The 23,682-nt window shown below is 48.1% G+C and overlaps 2 protein-coding genes across 2 annotated transcripts; one reads left to right on the forward strand and one right to left on the reverse strand.

Annotated features, from left to right (window-relative positions):
* The first annotated feature begins 536 nt into the window (after positions 1 to 536).
* On the forward strand, positions 537 to 4,712 carry IDI1 (isopentenyl-diphosphate delta isomerase 1). The gene is made up of 5 exons (XM_070381220.1): positions 537 to 863; positions 1,105 to 1,277; positions 1,418 to 1,510; positions 1,957 to 2,087; positions 3,040 to 4,712. The coding sequence occupies exons 1-5, from the start codon at positions 715 to 717 to the stop codon at positions 3,355 to 3,357; spliced, it is 864 nt and encodes a 287-aa protein (XP_070237321.1). The 5' UTR covers positions 537 to 714; the 3' UTR covers positions 3,358 to 4,712.
* A 2,304-nt stretch (positions 4,713 to 7,016) lies between these two features.
* On the reverse strand, positions 7,017 to 21,621 carry GTPBP4 (GTP binding protein 4). The gene is made up of 17 exons (XM_005901803.3): positions 21,469 to 21,621; positions 20,464 to 20,634; positions 19,098 to 19,201; positions 18,881 to 19,017; positions 17,760 to 17,860; positions 17,466 to 17,558; positions 16,655 to 16,846; positions 16,513 to 16,578; positions 15,497 to 15,586; positions 14,938 to 15,048; positions 13,587 to 13,664; positions 13,278 to 13,329; positions 12,738 to 12,838; positions 10,804 to 11,001; positions 9,852 to 9,917; positions 8,567 to 8,710; positions 7,017 to 7,703 (listed from the first exon to the last, which is right to left on the reverse strand). Exons 1-17 carry the CDS (start codon positions 21,514 to 21,516, stop codon positions 7,551 to 7,553), a joined length of 1,905 nt encoding a protein of 634 aa, XP_005901865.2. The 5' UTR covers positions 21,517 to 21,621; the 3' UTR covers positions 7,017 to 7,550.
* Between the last annotated feature and the right edge of the window lie 2,061 nt (positions 21,622 to 23,682).

Consider the following 23,682-nt stretch of genomic DNA (forward strand, 5'->3'; position numbering starts at 1 on the left):
CATCAAAGCCCACGTTTTCCACAGTGCTTTCCTTTGATAGGGTTGCTGTAACAAAATGCCACAAATCAGGCTTAAACAACAGAAATGTATTGTCTCGGGTCTGGAGGCTTGAGGTCCAGGATCAAGGTGCCAGTCGGTGCTGGTTCCTGCTGAGACCTGTGACAGGGAATCTGTGCCATGTCTCTCTCGCGTGCGCGCCTTCTGGTGGTTTGCCAGCAACTCCCGACTGGCAGAGGTCGTTTTCTAACTCCTTTCCTTCACAAATAGTGACAAACCTGTCTAGTTACTTTGAAGTCGCCACACTACCCGGCGGGGACAGCTCACGCTCACCAACAGGTCTGTTTAGCTCACAGAACCGCTTCACACAAGCGCCTCCCCGCGCCTCAGACCCCGAGCGCGCGGAGACGCCTGACGTCAACGCGCCGCGAGCACAAAGCCTCGGGCGCGTCGATTGGCTAGAGCGGCCAGGGCCGAGGGCAAGACGTAAGCGGACGTTCACTCGGACCCTAGTCAGCGAGTGCCCTCCGTCAGGCCGTTCCGCCATCGAGGAGCGTCACCTCAGCTGTGTACTGAAGGCACCGAGAGCACCCGCGCGGCGGCCTGGGGAAGGTTCCGCACCCCAGAGCCGTGGGAGGAGACGCCTGGAGATCTGGAGTGGCACCACCGCGCGACCGTGACGTAGGTCGCGGGCCGGCGCACCATTGGCCGGCGGCAATGTGGCGCGCCCTGGCCCCGGCGCGGGCAATTGGCCGCGCGGCCTCGGGGGGCGGGGCTCGGATCGGAGGCGGGGCCCGTGCCTTGGGGCGGAGTCTGAAGGATACTCCCCCGGCGGTGCAGCCTACAGTGGACGGCTCGTGTCTCAGGTACGGAGGAGAGCGTCTGTGAGGTGTCGGGAGGCGGGCGGGGGTCCGGGCTCTGCGCGCTGAGGGGCGGGCCGAGCGCTTCCGGATCGCATCCCGTAGTCTAACCCAACCGTGTGGGGAAGTAGCCGGAGGCCCGGGGTCCCCGGCGCGTGGGTAGCGCGGGTGGCTGTAAGCGCGGCCCGGGGCCCGGCGCTGGGGAGGCAGTGGGGGCGTCCTCCGACTTTGGGACCCACGCCCCCAGGTTCCCGGGGCGGCGCGGAGGCTGGGCGGCGATGCCGGAGGTGAGCACGGACGACCTGGACGAGCGGCAGGTGCAGCTCATGGCGGAGATGTGCATCCTCGTCGACGAGAACGACCGGAGGATCGGGGCAGAGACCAAGAAGAACTGCCACCTGAACGAGAACATCGAGAGAGGTGCCCGCGAGGGCGGCGGGCGGCGGGCCGGGGTCCTCGGGCGCAGGGAGGGCGGGAATACCACGTCGCCCCCTCCGGCCGCCCGAGCCCTTGCGAGCCAGAGACAGAGACTCAGGTCATCGCATCTCTCTCGCCGTCAGGGCTGTTGCACCGAGCTTTCAGTGTCTTCTTGTTCAACACCGAGAACAAGCTGCTGCTGCAGCAGAGGTCTGACGCTAAGATTACCTTCCCAGGCAAGTGCTCACCCTTTGTGTGTTGTTGGCAGCTGTACGTGCTTTGATTTGATTTGTCACGTGTCTCGGCTATCTCTGGTAGCCGAGATCAGAAAATTCTAGTCAGTTGCTGAGTTTTATTTTCTTCACACGAGAAGCTTGTACGGTGGATGCAACCTAATAAAGCAGCAGTAAAGGATAAGAGCTGCTGGGTATGTATAGATGTGTCTGTGATCATTTGTGTCTTATACACAAGACCGTTTAACCGTTTGGGTTAAGAAAGCATTCATAAAAATGTACATCTGCCTGTGTCTTTCACAAAATGGTCGCTGGTAGCCCGTTATAACAGATTTTAAATTCTCCAGAATCATTTTATTTTTGTTACTTTTTAAACTTAGTTTTCTTAATCTTCCTATTTTTCAGAAAAAGTTTATCTCTGTATATTTATAAACATTAACATGTTCCAGGGTGTTTTACTAATACTTGCTGTAGTCACCCATTAAGCAACCCAAGTGAGCTGGAAGAAAATGATGCTATTGGAGTAAGAAGAGCAGCACAGAGGCGGTTAAAGGCCGAACTCGGAATTCCCATGGAAGAGGTAACCCACCATACCAGCTGAAATGTATTTAGAATACATTAAAACAATTTTAGTAAAACTTTAAATTCAAGTGTAGCTCTCTGCTTTGTATCACTTGGTTATTTTCAGGCCCCAAAAAAGCCCATTAAATAAGTTAAATTTTGACTTCATAATACTTGTAGATATTTAACTCTACCACAATGGGTTGATCTATTAACCGGTATGTAAAGTTGACTGTTTTATAATTGACCAAAGATGAATATTTTCTTGTAAACTACAGACCGGATTGGGTGAATTGAAATTATCCTCTTGTTCCTGGAATTGTCCCCTTTCAATAAGACCTGAATAAATAAAAGTATCTCTCTTATCTAGTTAAAATGGGAATTTTTTTTCCTGCTATAAATTAAGATGCGAGGGGGAATGTCACACTTCTAGTTTGCGTGACTCTCCTATTTTCTTTAATACACATTTTTCAATAAATCTTCTATTTTTGGTCCTTTGGGGAAAATTTCAGACTTGAAACTATTTAATACTATTTCAAGTATACATGTTTTCCTGGGTTGGGAAGATCCCCTGGAGAAGGGATAGGCTACACACTCCAGTATTCTTGGGCTTCCCTGGTCGCTCAGCTCTTAAAGAATCTGCTTGCAATGAGGGAGACCTGGGTTCAATCTCTGGGTTGAGAAGATCCCTTGGAGAAGGGAACAGCTAACCACTCCAGTATTCTGATCTGGAGAATTCAGTGGATTGTATAGTAGTCCATGGGGTCGCAAAGAGTTGGACAGGACTGAGAGACTTTCACTTTCACAGTATATATACTTTATGTATTCCGTGTAGTAATAGGAAATTGATGTTTCAAAAATTATCATTCTAAAACTAGTTCTGTGTTCAAGGTATTACTGAAATGTAGTAGGTTGATTTAGATTATTTTTTTGTTGATGTTTTGGAGGTTTTTCTTTTTTTTTTACCCTAGGTTCCTCCAGAGGAAATTAATTATCTAACACGAATTCACTACAAGGCTCAATCTGATAGTATCTGGGGAGAACATGAAATTGACTACATTTTGTTGGTAAAGAAGAATGTGACCTTGAATCCAGACCCCAATGAGATTAAAAGCTATTGCTACGTAACAAAGGAAGAATTAGAAGAACTTCTAGGAAAGGCGGCCCATGGTGAAATTAAGATAACCCCATGGTTTCAAATTATTGCAGATACTTTTCTCTTTAAGTGGTGGGATAACTTAAATCGTTTGAATCTGTTTGTTGACCATGAGAAAATACACAGGATGTAAAAGTGGAGATGAATGGTTACTAAAGTACTGAAGAATTTCTATAGTTAGTAAACTTAAAATGAACTTTAAAAAAATCTGGTTCCCCACTGGAACTATCCTTGGAAATACTGATACTTTACAACCAGAATTTGTATAGAAAAGAATTCTTGATTTTATGTCATACACCCCATATATATGTGCAATTTATAAAAAAAAATTTGAGAGATTATACAAAGAGCAAAATAAACTTAACCTGTCTAAACAGATGGTTATGACACATTTAAACAAACACGTGGTGTTCATTTTTTATATATTGTGATAAACATTTTCAGAAGACTTGTATACACTTTACTATCTTCCAGGTGCTTGACATATCTTTTAACTTTTATCATGGTCCAGAAAAATGTGCAATGGAAGCTATTTGCTTATCTACTTCAAAACATTGCAGTTTAACTTCCCATGTTAGATAAAATATAGTAGAGCAGTTCAAGGAATTAAATGACATGATTTTTGTCATTGAAAGTTAATTTTGTGGTTTAATCATTCTGGAAGTATTTTTGATACTTAAAAGTCTAACATTGATTTTGGTAGGGACATTGGCTAGGTGAAGTTATTTAAATAGTCCATGCCAATTAGTAAAGTCTGGTTTTCAGAATTACTAGGAACACAGACTATTTGTAAAATGGAACTTGGGTCAGTTGAGTCATACTCAACAACAGGCTCTTCTAACTGGCACTGCAGTTTAGGCTGGATAATTCTTTTTGAAGGTTCATCCTTTGCCTTGTATGGCAGCATCCTTAGGTTCTACCCAAAAAACGCCTTTGGCACCCCTCCCCCCATGGCAGCCCCAGTGACACCATATGCTAAATGTCTTCTGGAGGACTTGTCTGCAGTCAGGCCATGTCGTAGGAAAATTAACAAAAACAGGTTAATATTCATGTTAAATAGATTTGGGTTATGGAATATGTATGATTATTTGAACTGTACCTTGACTAATAGAACTTTTTTAAACTCTTGCCATGGATTTTTCACATTTGAAACCTTAAGACTGCTTTATTATCCTTGAATGCTATTAATTTCAGGCAAAACTGTGGCAAATATTAACTTTACCTAACAATAAAAATAAAGATAAATTACCACATTTTGATACTGTTTATTTGTTACAACTTCAATACAGTAATAGGTGAAAAGTCCTATGGTAGCTTAAGCATGGTAAATGCATTCACAATGCGTTTATATTATTTCTAGTTCTTTAGCTTACAAAAAACTTGGTAACTACAATGGCTACTGCTTGCTGTGTGGGCAGTGGTGTCTTATATTTAGATTCTGGACAAAGCACTGACAACAGGTACAGAACAAGGTACCATCTATTAAACTTTATTGATATTCCTATTTTGTTCATGCATTGTTTTTTCTGTCTCCATCTTCCTGTATCTTCTTCAACAGCTTTAAAGCAGCTGTTTTATAGTCTTTGTCTAGTAAGTCTGCCATCTGGTCTTCCTGAAGGATGGTTTCCTAGTTTTTTTCCTTTAATGGACCACATTTTCCACACTATTTTTGTACGGGAATTTTTAGTTGTGGGTATCTGTGCCTTCTGAGGTCTTCAGGTCTCAGTTCTTTTTCCAAGTGTGTTTCTTTTTTATCAACATGTTGACTTACTAAATTCCTGAGCGGGCAGTGCTTTTTGAAGTCATAATTCTTAAATCTCTAGCTCTCAAAAGGGTAAAAAAGGAAAAAATGCAGGGGAAAAAGAAATAAGCACTGGCCCTTCAAATTCCTCTGGCAGGTATCCATCTGTTTACAGGTATCCATCAGAAGCAGCAACTGCCAATCAAAAATCCCAGTATTTGGAGGACAAGGCCCTTTAAGGGCTCAATCTGATGCCAACAGGCAGCTCCAGAAACACTGGCACAGTGACCAACTTGGGGTTGGGAGTGGGAAGACAGGCTGATGCTGAGCTACAGGGGCTAAAACTGACCCAAACTGGTTTACCACCAAGGCCTCCCCGCCACGGGAAGAGGCCAGCCTTTAAACTCCTTGAGTCCCAAAGAGTCAGCAGAGTTTCTGCCAGAGGAAAATTCTGAGATGGGAATATCAGACCGCCTGACCTGCCTCGAGAAATCTGTATGTAGGTCAGGAAGCAACATTTGGGACATGGAACAACAGACTGGTTGCAAATAGGTAAAGGAGTATGTCATGGCTGTATATTGTCACCCTGCTTATTTAACTTATATGCAGAGTACATCTTGAGAAACATGGCTGGAAGAAGCACAAGCTGGATTCAAGATTGCTGGGATGGTGTTGGAGAAGACTCTTGAGAGTCCCTTAAAAAAAAAGACTGCTGGGAGAAATATCAATAACAGATACGCAGATGACCACCCTTGTGGCAGAAAGTGAAGAAACTAAAGAGTCTCTTGATGAAGGTGAAAGAGGAAAGTGAAAAAGTTGACTTAAAACTCAACATTCAGAAAACTTAAGATCATGGCATCTGGTCCCATCACTTCATGGCAAATAGATGGGGAAAACAGTGGCTAACTATTTTTGGGGGCTCCAAAAGCACTGCAGATGGTGACTGCAGCCATGAAATTAAGACGCTTACTCCTTGGAAGGAAAGTTATGACCAACCTAGACAGCATATTAAAAAGTTGAGACATTACTTTGTCAACACAGGCCTGTCTAGTCCAGGCTATGGTTTTTCCAGTGGTCGTGTATGGACGTGAGAGTTGGACTATAAAGAAAGCTGAGCGCAGAAGAATTGATGCTTTTGAACTGTGGTGTTGGAGAAGACTCTTGAGAATCCCTTGGACTGCAAGGAGATCCAACCAGTCCATCCTAAAGGAAATCAGTCCTGGGTATTCATTAGAAGGACTGATGTTGAAGCTGAAACTCCAATACTTTGGCCACTTGATGTGAAGAACTGACTCATCTGAAAAGACCCTCATGCTGGGAAGACTGAGGGCAGGAGGAGAAGGGGACGACAAAGGATGAGAAGGTTGGATGGCATCACCGACACAATGGACATGGGTTTGGGTGAACTCTGGGAGCTGGTGATGGAGGCCTGGCATGCTGCAGTTCATGGGTCGCAAAGAGTCGGACACGACTGAGAGACTGGACTGAACTGAACTGAAAGTATAATCCCAGAGGAGAGGGACTCTGGGTGTCCCTGGTCATTCCGCCTGATATCATTCAACAGGTTTCTCTGAACATAACCTTTCCCAGCACAAACAAAACTTTTACTTTACTTTGGATCCCTAAAATGCAACTTTCAAACACACCTATGTGTAGAAAAGCCCTGAATTACTCCTCTCAACACTGGAGGACCCACAAAGGTGCACTTAGAAACACCAACAGTGAGCAGACGGGACTTGGAAACTGCACGCAAAGCAGTGGCCATGGCAGTTTTGTGGTCAAGAAGTGCTGCTGTAAGCACTTCATATTCTCACATGCTAATTCCCTTCATTTTACTGGGCGTGAACCTCATAATGATTTCCACTCAAATTAGTTTTCAGCAGTGGACACTGAATCAGGAGATGCCCACATTTAATTGCTTCAGCAACTTAGGCAACATTCTACTCCACAGAAAGGTATTTTTTGCTTTGAAAACAAAAAAGAATTGTCATTTGCTTTTTTCCCTTTTCACCTGCCCAAACTGACAGTGGTTTGTAATTGAAACAAAAACCAACCAAATAAATCAAAATTTCTTTCTTTTCGAAGTTTATTTTGGATAAAAACAGTTGAAGACAAATCAAACGGTGCACTGAACAAAAGGACTAGGAGCTGACTTAGTCCTTTTACTGCTGGCATGCTGGTATCTGTAACCTTTCACCAGTTCAGACTTCTGTCCACACCCTCAAGTAGAGGTGCATTTGCCAAAAAGGGACTCTTCATGTGCACTGAACCAATGTTCTCTCTTGCACAAGAGTAAGATTTGTCCATCAAAAGCAACACAGTCACATCAATAAATCTTTCCTGTCCTGCAAGTCTGAAGCAACCAAAACTTCAGAAATGAGAAACCACTGCCCACCCAAAATATCTATAATACAGTGACAAAAATTACCCACACCCATACAGTTAAGGCATAACGATAGCTTTCAGCAAAGCATCAAGTCCTTGAGTTACTTCACTGTTCTGTTCAGTTTACAGATCACGACTCCCAGCTCTGTGAAACCAAACCAGGAAAAAGTCGGGTCAAAGTGTTTCAGCGGCAAAGGACACTATCTCCTGTCCTTTTTACCAGCTTTCCTCTTTCCTGAGAGCAAATGCTTCGGTTTCATGTCAAACACATGTCTGTCTGCCTCCCCTTTCTTCCCCAAGCGATTCATCTTCTTCTGAGCATTCTTCATCATTGTCTTGGCCTTCTTCACCATCTATAAAGGTAAAGAAAAACCTATCAGTTGTGAAAACCCAAATTTCCAAGTGAATTTCCATTACCTGTTAACACTTGATGTGAACAGTCCAGGTCTGTGCTGTGAAGAGAAGCCCTGGTGAGCATCACTCACACCATTTTCCCGTGGACACACCACAGTACCTGCAGGATGGAAACTGTACCAGACCAGTCTAGTATCTGTGAGGACCAGACACTCTCAGACCTGCAAGATGAGGTACTTTGTTCTGTTCTACTTCCCTCTCAGCAGATGAGGGCACGGAGATCCGGCCATGGAGCTACTCGTACCTGACTGACAAGTGGCAATGCTGGTATTAAGTCCAGATTACTGGACGAAATGGCTCCCTGAAAGCACACTGCTTGTCAGTTTATATACAAACTTTCTCATCTATATGAATTTTCAAAATGCTGAAACTGACCATTTTTGTATTTAAAGAGAAGAAGTAGTAGTTGCCACAAAAAAGAGACTATACACATCCAAAGTGTCTTTTCCAAAAGACTGCCCCAAACAGCTCTCTCCTGTGGTGGGTGAGGGCCCCATGTCCAGGCTCTGAGCAGGACTGTTTCCTAGCATAGCCCTGAGTGGCTGGGACCAAGGCTCAGGCTGCAAGGCTACTGCAATACCCTGCTCTGTCCACCCTGAGAAGGAACACACAAGCGTGAAGAAAAGGCCCATGGACACCCAGCTGTGCAGGGGCCAAGACCAACCCTCGGGGTGCAGCACTCAGAAAAGCGCACTCCACCACCCACCCCACAATCTCTGCGGCTCCAAGTGTTTGCCCCGACCCCCTGAGGGGTCAACCGTAGAGGCTACTGTTTTATTAGCTACTCGTTACAGGGACTAACCTTGACATCCCGGAGACCAGAGACATCACGTGGAGGCCGAGAACAGCTGTGACTGCGGGTCACAGAGGCGGGCAGGACAGAGTCTTCCCGCTTCCTCTTCCTGGTGATGCTCCGAGACCTTCTGGCCTGGACTGCATAATGGGCCTGAAACAGAGTAGGCTTCAGTGCCTCGGATTCCCAGTGCCTTGAGGTCCTGGCACCTTGGGGACCCGGCCTTAGGGACAAACATGAAATTACTCCAGTGGGGGGAGAAGGCACATGAAGGGCTTGTAGAACTGTCATGAACAAGCTAAATACATTTAAAACATAAATAGTCAGGGCCTCCCCTGGTGGACCAGTGGGGAAAAGTCCTCCCTTCCACCGTAGGGGATGCAGGTTCAGTCCCTGGTCATGGAACTAAGATCCTAAATGCAGCACAGTATGGCCAAAATAAACAAACAAACAAACAAACAAAACACTGTAAAACAATAAAGTAGACACAGTCCCCATTAATTACTGGTCAAATATTCGTCTTCACTCACACAGCTGCTGTGTGCTACTCAGAGCTGCCTGTTCAACCTCCTAAGCAGCACAATTTATGTCAAGAGCGGCCCTCCTTCTCACCCCACTTCTGCAGTTACTGGCCGCCAGAAAGCTCAGCCGGGAAGCTGAGCAAAGACTCAGGTGCTGAGGACAAGTTCTGCAGGCCGCTGCTCAAGGTGTCCCTCAGGTTACTGTCTGGAAATAAGACTGCACAGCAATGTGAGAGGAAGGCAGGCCAAGAGCCCAGCATCCAATAATCATTAGTCAGGAGACATAATGTGAACAGCACACATGGCTCATCAAAATCCGATTAGTCTAACACGATGGTTTTCCTTGTTTCGGTAATTCCACTTCTGAGAAACTGCTTTGAGAAATAATCCAGAACGTCAAGATGCTCTTTCATACAATGATGTGTACTCTGGCTCAATTCATCAAGAAAAACTAGGACACTAAAAAAGGTATGTGAAATGCCTTCTAACCTCTGGGGTCTGAGGCATGGCTTCGAACTATTTACCAGCCTATGTTCCTCTCACACATAGGCACTCAGCACCACCTCCCGTTTATTTTGTCTAAACTGAAGCTAATTAAAGCTCGATGTGAAGACACTGGTCACCAAAATCAAAGTCATAGCTAAAGAATAAGAACTGTGCAAAACAACGTTAATTCTCAACACAAACCCCAGAAGCGCCAACTACTCCGTAACCTGTTCCTGCCCTGGTTCCCAGGACAGTGCCCCACCCCAACCCCGGCCGTCTACACTCACATTGTCTTTGTCGTCCATATCAACACCAAGACTGCGCATCTCATCCTCCAACACCTTCCGCTGAACCTGAAAGGGGAAACGACATTGTTTTAAACAGTTAGTTTGATGAAACCTTAAAAAAAAAAAAAAACTCAAGGAAAAATGTACAGAACAATGATCCAAGATACACTTATTTTAGAAACTCTTTTACTTAGGCTCACATGCATGTTTTTGGACAACTCATTACATAACATAAAAATTAACATTTTCTGGGTGATTACATATTACACACAGGACAACGTACGCGTGGCCCCCAGGTTCCACTCAGCTCCCCAGGGGTTCCCACATGCAGACCCAAGAGGCCAGCAGCTCCTCCCCCATGGTGGAGGGACACAGCAATGCCACAGCTGTCCCCGTCATCCGCCACCACACAGAAACCGCATGTCAAACACACACGTGTGCTCCATGCAGACAGCCTGGCCCAGCTCACTCAACCATCCCCCACACCACCCTCCTTCCCTGGGCGCGGTGACTCCAGACAAGAGCCAGGGCCCAAGGAGACAGACCTGAGGACCAGAGGACCCTGGCTCCATCCAATCCACTTGTGCCTCAGCGTGAACCTCCCCATCCTAACCAGTCACAGGGCTCAGATAAACCACTCTGGCTCTGAGTTAGACTGCATTAGGTTTCTGAAGAAAGTAAAAGGGAAGTCCTGACCAATAAAGAATTGAAGAATAAGGACGTGTTAACTGATGAGTTTACCTCCACAAATTTACCCATAACTCACGATCTTCATTTGTACAGCTACAAAGTAGTTGAATCCAACAGTGAAAGTCACCAAGAAAGGGTGGAACACTCAATATAGAATGTCAACACTCAGCCAACCTCAAAAGTCAACTTACACCAACCAAAAGGCAGGGCCATACAGACGACCACACACAAAGAACCACTGACTCTTGAGCACAACACTTGCCTTCTTGGCCGTCCGAGGCATCCTGGGCCCCTGTGTGTCCTTCTCTCTGGACTGTAGAATCTTCAGCTTTTTTTTTTCCCTAATCTGTTTTGCCAGCTGTCGAATCTCCGCCATTTCTTCATCTTCACTTTCAGATTCACTGTCATATTCTCCAGCAGCTGTTCTTAGTTCTTCTTCTTTTTCTAACTCTTCCAATTTCTTTTTTTAAAAAAACCATAATTAAAGTCAACAATGGAAAACTCATACATAAGTACAACAACCTTTATAAAGACCAGGTTTCTCCTAAGCTTTTTGAGGTGGTACAAATGCCCCGGTTCAGGCTCACATGGCCTCGGCAAGGCTCACCTCCCCGCAAATAGGCACTGAGATGAGCAAGAAGACTACACCAACAGAAGCGGACTGTTCCATGCCACTTCTTCACCTTCTTTAGAAAGAATCACTCCCAACTCCAAGGTGAAAACACGTAAAAGGTTCCCCTCTCTCCTAGCAGGTACACAAAAGCTCTGTTCTTAGAACCATAAATATCAACCCAAACTGGCCTTGGACCAGGACAGCCTGTGTATCCATCCCAAAGCCGTTCCAAATACAAGCTCATTAGCTGTACGGATAATAACATCTTTAAAAATGTATAATAATAAAATAAAATAAAAATGTATAATAAACCTCAACAAGAGCCCAAGTCAAAGGTGCTCCCATCACTACTGTGATAAGGCAGAAGGAGGGAAGGAGACTGGAAGGGGATAGGCAAGGTGAAGCCAATCATGGGCCATCAGAGTCCAGACTGTGGAAGCGTGCTGCTACACAATAAGAGACAGAGCAAGAGGCACAAGTGAAGAGATGAAGACATGAAATATAAATCAAGGACACCATCAGAGAACTGGCAGGTCCTCAAAAAGAAAGACATAAAATTACCTTATAATCCAGAAATTCACCTAGGAATCTGCCCAGACATGTTGAAAATACTCAATACTAATACATGAACCATGACACCCAAAAGATGGAAACAAAGATGGAGTTGGGAGTGATTCTTTCTAAAGAAGGTAAAGTGGCGGCATGGAACAGTCTTATGTCCATCCATGGATGAGAGTATGAACTATAATACTATATAGAATGTGCCATTCATTTGAAATAGAACACTAAGAAAGAGGGAGGAAGAAAGCTGACACATGCTACAACAGGGACAAACCTTGAAAATACCATGCTCAGTGGGAGGCCAACTTAGAGTGTGACTCCACTTTATAGGCAAGCTGACAGAGACAAAAGAGGATGCGGCCGCCCGAGGCCAGGGAGGGGAGAAGTGCTGTCAGAGCTGGGAGTTACTCAGGGATGATGAAAATGAAAAGGCTCTGGGACCACAGGGAGGTGGTGGCTGCACACCACCACCTATGTACTAGATGCCACTCGATCGCACACTTTCACACATTAAGAAAGACGTGACTCAGGACTGCAACTGAAGGGGAACACAGGGTCTAAGGAAGGCTTTGTTTTTTTAAAAAAGAAAGAAACTTGTGGACACTCGTATGTTAAGAAATATCAAGTGAGGAGGGGGCCAGCCGCGAGTGCCAGAGCAGGAGCAGGGAAGAGGAGGGTCAGGCTGGGGAGTGGGCAGCCGCAGCAGAGGGTCCACTCATGGGGTGAGGCGGGGTGGGGCAGGTGACTAGGGTGTCCACACGTGAGAGTCCTTCATGAAGGAGGCACCCTGAGCCCAGCAGAGGAAGACAGGGAGGGAGGTCTGGTGGAGGAAAGAGTGTGCACCAGCCTCAGGTGGAGGGACACAGGGCTGAACACGGGGCCCCAGGTGGCAAAGCCCAGGCTCTCAGTGGGCGCAGAAGGAACAAGGGCCAAGGACAAAGTGGAGTGGGAAGTTATGCTCGTATCTCCTGGGTCAAGTTGAAGAGGAGTAAAAGTCACACGGTGTCACCAGGGACACAAACCTGCATGATGTCAGGGTCGATATAGTCGGCTATGTTATGGCCTTCCCAGATCTCAGGGATCTTGTCGTATTTCTCAGATGAATTCATTATATCCCAGTACTCTAAAGGTCAAAAAACAACAAAAAAATCTTCAATTACTGGATGCCCAAGAGTTACCACTTAACCAAGTCCCACATTTGCAAAGACAGTAGAGCATCTGTGCTCAGTGCCAGGTAAACAAGGTAATGTGCTCGAGCAGAGGACTATTCCACGCTCATGCCAGGGCCCATCAGTACCCCAAAACCAAGAGTCCTAAGGCATGGACAAGAGACTATCGATGGTATCAGCCTGGCCCAGCATTATACACTAGGAAAGGTACAAAAATAATCCCTCACCAAAAACAAGAGAAACCTACTTCGGAAGGAAAAAATCTCAGCATCCTGGCAACCTTTCACCTTCAAGAAATTAAACTAACAAAATGCTGGACAACTTGTACCCACTAAGGTACCCTCATACTCTTCCCACACCTAGCATCTTAAACTACCACACTTGAGCCCTTACTTTGAAGATCCAGAATATAATCATCTCCCATCTCCAGTTCCAGGTCCCGTTCCTGCAACGAAAATGTAACAGTTTTCATCAGCACTTCCGACCCCCAGGGCCAGAACTGCCGGGTGCCCCCCAGACCCATGGCATTACCCCTCTCCAACCTTTTGCCACTTGAAGCTCAGCACCAACTTCCAGTGGGAAACCTGCTTCCACCCCTGGCAGCCCTGTCCCCCGACACCAGAGAGGGTCCCAGCCCTGGGGATTATGCTCCCAGGCGCCCCCGTCCCCACTCCAGCACAGGCCTGGGGCTCCCTCACCCACCCGCCTCCTCTTTGGCTCCCCGAGCTCCATCCTCTTCCTGCGTGCCACCACGCCTTCAGGGATGAACGGGGGCCTCTCCTGTGAAAATATGATTGGAAATACCCATGTGAAATGCTTGCTGAATCAAAACACAAAAAGAAAAAAAATGTCTACAGAATGTACAGAGCTTCCCAGGTGAAGCTAGCAATAAAGAAACCTCCTGCAATGCAGGAGATATAAGAGACGTGGGTTGGACCTCTGGGTCGGGATGATCCCCTGGAGGAAGGCATGGCAACACATGTATTCTTACCTGGAGAACCCCACAGACAGAGGAGCCTGGCAGGCTACAGTCCATGGGCTCCTAAAGAGTCGTACACGACTGAAGTGACTGAGCACACATACATAGAACACATAAGAGTCTGACTTCCTTAATATAAAAATTAGAAATCAATAAGAGATAATCAACCTACAGAAGTGAAGAAGTCAATCAGTATGTTAATCACCATGAAATACCCAGTTCCACACAATGTTCAGTAACTAGAAACAATCAAGTTGAATAATCAGTGAGTGCGACTGCCTAAAACCACAATGTAGAAACATTACTTCTTATACTTTTCACTTTATTTTGGAGAAAAAAATGTGTGGTACTGAAGAAAAACTGAAAACTGGCACAACTTTCTGTGAACAAATAGTTTTACAGTAACAAATGTCACTGGCAATGATCTTTACCTACTGTTAGTTCCTAGACTGGTCACCAAAAATTAGTGCTGAATGAATAGAATACATGAAAAACATCAAAATAATTAATAACAACAACAACAAAAAAAAAACAAGTGAAAATTCCCTGGCAGCCTAGTGGTTAGGATTCCGGCCTTCACTGCCAGGTTCCAGGTTCAATCATCCCCGGTCAGGGGACTGAGATCCCAAAAGCTGTGCAAGAAAGACAAAAAGAAAACACACCATGACAACAGAACCATCTGTGGTCCGTCATACTGATAGAACAGGAAGTGTGCACTCTCAAAACGTCAGGAGCATAAACTTCCAGTGCCCTTTTGAGAACAATGACATTTTTGATGCCATGTCTTAAATTTCACTCTACCGATAAACTTGCAATTAAAAAAAGAGACCTATGCATCCCACCCTATTTAAAACTTGAGAAAAGCTGATATGCCAGAATGTTTCTGGAAAGATAAACGAGACGAGCTGCAGGAGGCAGCCTCTGGTGGAGGGAGCAGCAATTTAACCTGGCTCCTCCTTTCCTTTCACCTTTTCAATCCTGACACACACACAGCGTGACCTTGATCTAAGCGCACCCAGGAAACCCCACCAGCCCCACAAGCCCTGCCTCCAGGGCCTCCATAGGAGTTCTCACCTTGTCATCTCTCCTGCTGGGAACAGCCAAGTGCAGTCTGTTCAGTACCTCATTCACTTTATTTCCCTTCATTTTGGTTTCAACACGATGAGCTAAAAGCCTGTCACAAGCCTAGGAGGGTGAGAACACACGGTGCTAGGTCATGGGGCATCCAATGTCCCATCATGTCTGAAAGGGCCCAGGAGCCAGAGCCCCACGCCAGATGGGCCCGAGGTTGGAACCTGCCACGCTCTCAGAACAGCCTCTGCGAGCTGGGTGCTAGGACCCCCAAGTTCAGTAAGTTGCCCAGGGCAGACTGTGTGCTCCTGGAGTGGGGAGCGGGTGCTGTCTCCCTTCCTGGGTCAGGGCAAGCCCAGGCCAATGCAGGAACCGAGGGGGCAGGACCGGGGCAGACGACCCATGGTGGGTGTGACCCCCATTCCCAACACTCACAGGGCAGGAGGAGGGGGCGCAGAAGCGATAGGGAACCCAGACGCATCTCTCAGCAGGGCTGCTGGCACTCGGGGCTGGCCAAGCTCCTACCAAGGAAGGGACTGGCCTGCTTACAGGGTGCACTGACCTCTGTCTTCACTCTGATAACCCCCTCCTCCGTCAGTGTACTGGTCTCCACCACAGGAAAGCCTTCCGCCTGCAGGTCTAGAAATATTTTCTGGGAACACAACGGATGAGTAAACACGAGCTGTGGCATTTATTTTCAGTTCCCATCCACAAACCGTCCTCCTCCTCAAACAGGTGCTACAGATGCTACTCACAACAAACACCTCTGTGGTTTTTAATTCTTCTGAAGAACATCTCCCAGAACTGTTATTTATTTGTCCCTAAATCCTGCTGTGATTAAGACAATGCACATTATGGGGAGAATCAAACCAGAGTGCAGGAAGCAAACCTGAGGCACTCAGGGACATTCTGTGAGGCCTACCCTTCTGAAGAGAACCTTGGCAAAACCAAGATACATCTTCACAGACAATGCTCTCAATGTTGTTCTTTATAAATACCTGGCTTCCTCAGCCTAAGATAATTCCTGAGAAAACACCTCAGCAACAAGTACGACTCATCGACAAACGAACCACCAAGACCCTAAGAGGGACCCCACCTGCACCTCCACCAAGGCTACCTGACACCTCGCTGCCGGCCTGACCACGAGCCCCCGATCCAGAAACAAGTGCCAGCTCAGGACTTCAGGCTGCTCAGGGTGGAGCTCTGCTTCCCTCCTAGGCCCCTCCTCCCTGGAAACACCAATCACAGCATGACCAGTGTGGCTACCCGCACCCATGCCACCTGCCCAGGTGCCCAACTGAGAGACAGCCCTTCCCAACAAGCAGCTCCTGGGGCTGCCGCTCTGACCACAGGCACTGCCAGCCCCACGGCCTCTGAGAGAGGCCACAGGAAACCTCATGGTCCCTCTGCCACTGATGGACATCCGTGAGGTTACAGCGACTCAGTCACTAAGGACATAATCTCAACCGTAAAACAAAACACTGTGAACTAGCGTCACTAACATTCCTTGTCAACTCCGGTTGTGGGAGACGAGGTTCCGAATCAGCAGGAAATTTTGAAAACATCGAGGTGATTTACCTGATTGTCCTCAGAAAGCTCAGAGATCTTCTTCACATCACATTTGTTTGCTACGACGATAAGAGGCTGCAGCGAGGAAGAAAACTAATGAAATCATCACCTTCGCCATTACTCACAGAAGACCGCACCGGCCCATACCCACCTTGTTGACAAAGAGTGGCCTGAGGTTCCGGAAGAGTTCCAGCTGCTCCGCGAGCCCATGGCCACACTGCTCTGACAGGTCCATCACGTACAGCACTGCGGCTCGCAGGTGGGCCAGCGCCGTGATGGCCTGCATCTCGATGGTGTTGCGGTCCTCCAGAGGGTGGTCCAGGATCCCAGGGGTGTCCACCACCTGTGGGCAGACAAGTCAGCCCAGCACACAGGCCGAGGGTGCCCACAGACCTAGACCAGCCCTGATGGAGCTCCCCACTGACCACGGTGAAGGAACAAGGCAGTGGGAAAGGACAAGTGAAGACCGGGGGAGGGGTCCTCACTGAGGAACGAGCTCACCAGTGACGCTGAGGGCTGGGTAGAAAGAGGACTGCTCTTTCCATGAGCCCTGGATTAACCAGCAACGCTGAGGGCTGGGTGGAAAGAGGACTGCTCTTTCTATGAGCCCTGGATTAACCAGCACACCCCGAGTGCTCAGAACAACACTACTGTTTACAATATCACATTCAACTGTGGACACAGGCTGCGCCACCCTTTCTGGGTTTCTGAGGATGCATCAATCAGAAGTCCTGCTGTAAGCAGAGCACAGACGCCACACTGGGAGCCGCTGTGTCCCAAGTTCACCTGAGTACAGACAGCGGCCCCCATGCGGCCCTGGAGCCTGTCCATGGGGGGTGGGGGGTGCTCTGGCGACCCAGGACCTGCTCCCCAGGCTCCCTGGACATGGGCAGACCCTCATCGGTGGGAAGCCCAGAGCTGGACGCCAGGAATGAGGCCGCACGCCCCAGGCCAGCGCTCACCTGCCAGCGCAGATACTTGTAATCCATGTGCCCCACAAACAGAGACTTGGTGGTGAAGGCATAGGGCTGGACATCCACATCTGCTCTCGTCACCTAGAACAAACCACAGGTCCTGACTTTCACATCCTCCCAGAACAAACGCCTCAGCCGCACAGCATCAAGACTATCGGGGGTCAGAAGAGACCCCACGACACCTCACGTGACTAGACTGCTAAGACAGGAGCCAGCACAGACCGGGCGGCCCCCCTCAGCCTACGCAAGCGGGTCCTCGGTCAGTGCGGGGGCAGCACCAACCTTGTTGATGAAGCTGGACTTGCCAACGTTGGGGTACCCGCACAGAAGTAAGGTCCTCGTGTTCGGGTCAATGGTGGGCAGACGGGACAGATGCTGACGCACTGTGAGAAGGCGAAAGTAAATGTGCTTAACTTCATGAAAAAGCATAAGCGACTCAAAGCTGACGGTCTGCTCAACTTAGCTGTACACTCCAGGCCTGTGGCCATGTTACCACACTCCAACAATGTTCACACACGTGACGAGAAAATATGAATGAATGGAGGAGGGGCCAGCTGCAGGGGCATCCAGGCTGAACCCAGAACCCTCCTCCCAGGTCCAAACAGCGTGGATTCCCACCCAGCAGATTGAGGTGGGGCCCAGACCACACAACCCAGAGGACTGAGCAAGAGAGTAGAGTTTGAAAGGGCGATTCGACCGAGTGTGCGCTCTAGCACTTCCTGGCCTACAGGACTCCTTTTCCACGTAACAAGCAACCCTCGGGACCTCGACTGCTCCAGCAGCACCACTGGGCGGGCCACCTAAAGACCTAACCGATGACTGGAAGCACTGTCAAAGCAGCTCACAGTTATGATCTTGTTGCAAATTACATGCAAGATGCTGGGGGAGGGAATCAAAATCAAATCAGTTAAAAATAACTGAAATGTAAAAATATATACGCATACAAAACAGCACAAAGTTGTTTCAATAAAAATTATTCTACATTAATTCAGAAATCGCCTACTGAATAAAACTATTAGGTAACAAAACTGGAGTAGCAGTTTGATGCTAACATGTTTTACACTAAAATATCAGTAACAGGTAAAATTACAGGTCACTTTATTTTTATACATTTTGGTATCTCCCGGCCATTTATAATGTACATGCCTTGCCTATTAAATTTGAAAGACATAAATGTTTTTAATAGTGCTATTAACATGTAAGTATTAATTAAGTTCTAGCTGCTTTTTCAATCACATCTAACCTCTTAGACTTTCTTAAAGGCTAGACTGGGAAAAATAATTTGTTCCTTTGATCTCTATAAGAAAACAAAAATAAACATTATAAAAATAACTCTTGATAATAATCAAGTACTTTAACAGAATGCACTAACAAGTAGTTAGTTGCTGATGCATAACAAGTACCTTGTTCCAAATATTCCAAACTCTGCTTCTGTCTTTTAATAATAGTACACATCCGCCCGAGAGCAGCGCGTTTCAGTTGCTTGCAGCGGTACAGAGAATCACCATATTTCATGAGCCGCACATAATCTTTTGCAACGCTGAAAAACAGAAAAACATGTAAGATTTTGCTCTCCTTTGACAGTAACTTAAAAGATACTACAGTAAGAAAATCCCTTACTTGTCCACTAAATTTTTGGCAATGTTTATTTGTCCTAGAGCCAACTTGTAATGATCCTTGTCATAGAGAATGTTCATCAAATCTGCATAAAATGGATGAATATCCTGTAACAAGAACAACAGAATGGTCACCTTGGTCTGGCAGGTTCTCCTCCTGTGTGTGGCTAACACTTGAACATAACTTCCTAGGGAAACACATCATACCTTCTGCTCTTCCTCATCGCTCACCCTCCCCCCTCAATCTTCTCCCCAAGCCTCTCTCAGTGACTATTTAGTCACAGAAGAAAAATAGAGTCAGCAGGGAAGCGAAGTCCACCTGCCCTGTGCAGGCCTGGCCAGGCCCAACTCCATCTGGGCACCAGAGCCCACCCCTTGGGCTCGAGAAGAGAGCTCCAGAAATACTTTCCCATCCATCCAGCCAGTCCCGTCAACCTGTAAATGTGCTGTTATTGCCCAAAACTTAAGAAGAAAGTTTTAAAACCCCCATCTCTTTGCTCCTCTTCTATTTGTACAGGTGTTTCCTGGTGCTGTCACCTCATCCTCACTGCATTTTTCATCCTCATGTACTTTCCGAAGTACCTGCACTTTCTCCAGAAATTATACCCTCATCCAGCCAGTGGCCACTAAGCACTAGCATCAGGTCCTAGAATTTTACACCAGCAGTTTCTGTCACATGAACCAATCTCTTCTCTCAGCCTTAACCCACCTTCAGGGACTACCTCAGGGCAGTTGAGGCTCTCAGGCTGTATTGCAGACCCCACATCCATCATCACCTCAGCAACTTCACAACCACGTGGTCCCATTCAGGGGCTCCACAGGCAGGGTCCACTCCTGCATCCTGCAGCTAAGCACACAGGCAGATAGCTCGGTGCAGCAGGGCCTAACTTCGGGGGCTCAGTGAAGAAGGCAGCGCCCCATGAGACTGCCTCTCATAAGAAAAGCACACTGACCATCAGCCTCAACAACAAAATAACACACACTGCTGGGCCTCAAGCCACTGGCCCCATCTGAAGCCACAGGAAAGGGCGCCTTGTAAAGAAGGAGAGGAGGACGCACATAGGCCACCAGGACCTTGGGCTTCTGAATTCAGTCCACAGCTTTCAGAATCCCAACTGTCCCCACAGCCTAGAGATTACAGAGAAAGCCCAAGGCTTTCAAAAATAGGAGTTTCACTGGGGAAAAAAGATACTAAGGAATCAAAAAACCTCCAATCTGCTCCCAGTTTTGTTACTAACTTTCGGAGTAAACTTTGACAAGTCAATTATTTCCTCTTTCCTTCACTATCAGTCAACTAAGTAGACACACCTGGTTTAACCTTGCCTAAAGGTTCATATTTACATAATCGCTTTCATCCCACAGTCACTTACATCCAATTTGGGGAAATCGGTTAGAATTTGTGAGAGTCTGTCATGGTAATTCTGCTGAGTAAATTTGACTTTCCTCATATAAAAATGTCTAATGCGATGGATTTGGTAATGTTTGTGGATAACTGTCGGAGTCTTTCGTTGAGTCTTCGATAATGTCAGGTCAATAAAGTCCTGCAATAAAATAAAGACAGTTACACCAAAAATGTCTCCTTTCACCCACTTATTTGAAATCACCTTAAAAGACTAATGTTCAACAATGTATTTTAAACTACAAACACTTTCTATTTTAAACTACGAACACTTATTCTAATTAAATCTTCAATGTAAAGCTCTGTTCATCTTTATGGTTCCTTGCCTTTATGAAAACACTCAGCAAATGCCTGCTGAAATAAATTTTATCCCACACTCTTGACATTATCGTAACTTCCATATACCTAAAACCATCTGAAAGGTAAGTACCCAGAAAACTCAAGCACAAATCAGGAAAAAAGAATGTTTTAAGGAGATACAGTTCTACTATTTCGGTTTGTGTATCTCCAGTTCTGACAGCACACACAATAACCGGTAAGACGAAAACCCGCTGTTTTCAATTTCCCAAGGAAAGGTGGACATGAAAAACTCCGGCATGAAGTCCAGAGCAAGCCGTCCAAGAAGATCGGCATGCCACGCTGTCTGCTCTGGGAGGCACCGCCGGCTCTGGGAGGCACGCTGCCGCCGGTCGTCCGTCTGACAGACACGACGCAGACCCACCTACTTCACAGAGCTTCCTGACTCTCCCCTCTCCTCCGGGCAGATTCCAACACCCTGAGGGCCCTAATCTTTGAGGAAGGGCCCCCACTCTCTGGGAGGACCCCAAATCAGGGGGTCCGAATCTCGAGAGAACGTGATCTAAGGGGCCTGGAGGGGAAGGCGGCCCCTTCCAGCCCACCGTTACAGACCGGAGCCCCAGCGTCCCGCGACCTGGCCGAGAAAAGCGGGGGCAGAAGGGCCCTTGGGGCCTCCTACCTTGGCGGACGGCACCACCGTGATCTTCTTGAAGTTGTAGTGCGCCATGCCAGCGATTCGCCACGAGGGGACAGCCGCCCGGACTTCCGCCGAGGAGCCGGGAATAACTTCCGCCGAGAAGGACGAGACTTCCTCCTGCGGTGCGTAGGCGGTGCGTCAGTTCCGGCGCTCCCTGCTCCCCACGCACGGCCTCGGGGTCACACAGCGCCCTCGCCTGGCCGGAGGAGGGGTCGCGGGGCCGGAGCGGAGGGCGCGCGCGGCGGGAGAACTGCGCCGGGAAGGCGGCGCTGAGGTCCGGTCCCCACCGCGGAAAGGGGAGCGTCTTGAGAGGCGTCCCCGGGCATCAGTGCTGCCCAGCCGGGTCCAGGGTCTGGCTGACCTGGGCCAGGGGTCTGGGGGGACTTTGGGAGCCTGGGGGGTGAGGGTAGGGGGGTCAGAGGGGCTCGGAGGGCTCCAGGGGTTTCGGGGAGTCTGGGGTCTCCGGAGATCGGGGGGTCTGGGGTCACCGGATCGGGGGGTCTGGGGGAGCGGGCGCGGGCTCTGGCTGGGTGAGAGGAAGGTGGGGGGCGCGCGGGTCTGCTCCTTCCGCGCTCACGTCGCTTCTCCCCCGGTGAGCGCGCTTCCTTTTTTTAAATTTTTTGGTCGGCGAGGCGGGTGGGATCTTAGAATCCCCACCAGGGATGGAACATCCGCCCCTCCAGTGAAATCTCAGTCTTAACCACCGGACCGCCAGGGAAGTCCCCTGCTTCTTATTAAATGAAGGCTGTGGAGGCCCAGCCTTGTGCGACAAGGGACGCCTCTCCTCCCCCGCGAGGCCCCGCTGGCGACCCTACACTACCACCCACCCCATCTTGGCCCCACCGGAGCTGCCAGCCTTCCCCCAACCCAGGCCAGCCGCAGGCCTTTTGTCCCTCTTCTGCCTCAGAAGCCCCTCATCTATCCCTCCGCCTCGGTGACCCTGGCTCTTGTCTTAGCATCTCTGCTCCCCTGACCGTGGCTGACTGACCTGCGCACTGCCTTGCCCCAACGAACTCCACCTGGAACTTTGCCCCACATCTTTACTCTGCCTGCCGGGGGTGGCCCCAAATGCCTGTATGGACCAGACACTTCCAATCAGTTGTGCACTGCCTGTGGGCACAATTCCAGATTTGCAGCACAGCCTTTCTGAGAATCAGACTGCAGATGGTCCATCTTCCGGGTCCTGTGAAGAGGGGCAGTTGAAGGGGCAGCCCAGAGCCGGGCTGACCTGCTGCGAGTGCAAAACAGGCTGTGGGTGAGATGAGGTCAGAAGGAAGGAGATGGCCCCTGAGACCCGCAAAACCCCACAGATGAGGGGTAGGGCAGGAAAAGCCCACCCAAGGCAGAGGGCTGCGGTCGGCTCCGTGGAGAAGGCTGGGGCACTGAGACACTGGCCTCTGTAACCTGCTAAAGGGTGGCCACTCCCTTGTAGAGCCCAGGAGCACATCCTGCGGGAAACTACCTGTGTGTGACCGGGTGTGGTGCGCTGTCCAAAGCACCTGCCCATGTGTGAACTCATTTCAACCCTACAGCAACGCTGTGAGTGGGCAGGGCACTGAGGCCCAGCAAGGCTGCCACTAGCCTGTCACAGATAAGGGGCAGCAGTGGGGCTTGAAGCCGGGTGGCCACCCACATCCCTGCTGTCCACCAGCAGCTGCTCTGCCCCTGCATCATCTCCGCGCCCCTTGACTTCTCAGATCCTTTTAGCAAGTCCTCTCCTTCTTACGTGAAAACGTCTCCTACACTCCCCAAATTCCAACGCAGAAAGTAATTCTAGAGGGTCAGGATTCTCTCATCTGTCACTAGCTGTACTGCCCTTTTTTTGTGTCGTGGGTGTTATAAGCGTGCCTCCTGAGTCTGTGGCACTTCCAAAGGAGGCCTGAGAGGTGATTAGACTCATCAGGATCATTTGCTTAACCCCAGACAGCTGTGCCCACCGTTCCTGAGAGGCACAGAGCTGTGCTCACACCCGTCTCTTCCTCAGGTACCTGTGTGTCCTTCAGTCTTCCCCCCTCACTCTTATATGGTCCATTCCTCCTCGTCAAAAACTATTCTGTTTATATAAATTCAACCAGTCCTTTGCTCTAAATAACAAATATCCTTTCTTTAGCTCTTAGCTCTAAGCAATAATAAAACAATTTCTTACCAGTTGTGTAGGACTGTGCTTTACTTTTTAGTATAATAATATTCTCAACA

This window comes from Bos mutus, chromosome 13, assembly GCF_027580195.1.
Source record: "Bos mutus isolate GX-2022 chromosome 13, NWIPB_WYAK_1.1, whole genome shotgun sequence".
NCBI lineage: Eukaryota > Metazoa > Chordata > Mammalia > Artiodactyla > Bovidae > Bos > Bos mutus.

Coding starts and splice junctions, on each gene's coding strand:
- GTPBP4 (XM_005901803.3), bottom strand. CDS start 21,516: ATGGCGCACTACAACTTCAAGAAGATCACGGTGGTGCCGTCCGCCAAG. Junction 17,861..18,880: donor TTTGGAATATTTGGAACAAG/GTACTTGTTATG, acceptor GCCTTCTCACAG/TGCGTCAGCATCTGTCCCGT. Junction 16,847..17,465: donor ACAAGTATCTGCGCTGGCAG/GTGAGCGCTGGC, acceptor GTCTGCCCACAG/GTGGTGGACACCCCTGGGAT.
- IDI1 (XM_070381220.1), top strand. CDS start 715: ATGTGGCGCGCCCTGGCCCCGGCGCGGGCAATTGGCCGCGCGGCCTCG. Junction 1,511..1,956: donor CGCTAAGATTACCTTCCCAG/GCAAGTGCTCAC, acceptor AACATGTTCCAG/GGTGTTTTACTAATACTTGC. Junction 2,088..3,039: donor TCGGAATTCCCATGGAAGAG/GTAACCCACCAT, acceptor TTTTTACCCTAG/GTTCCTCCAGAGGAAATTAA.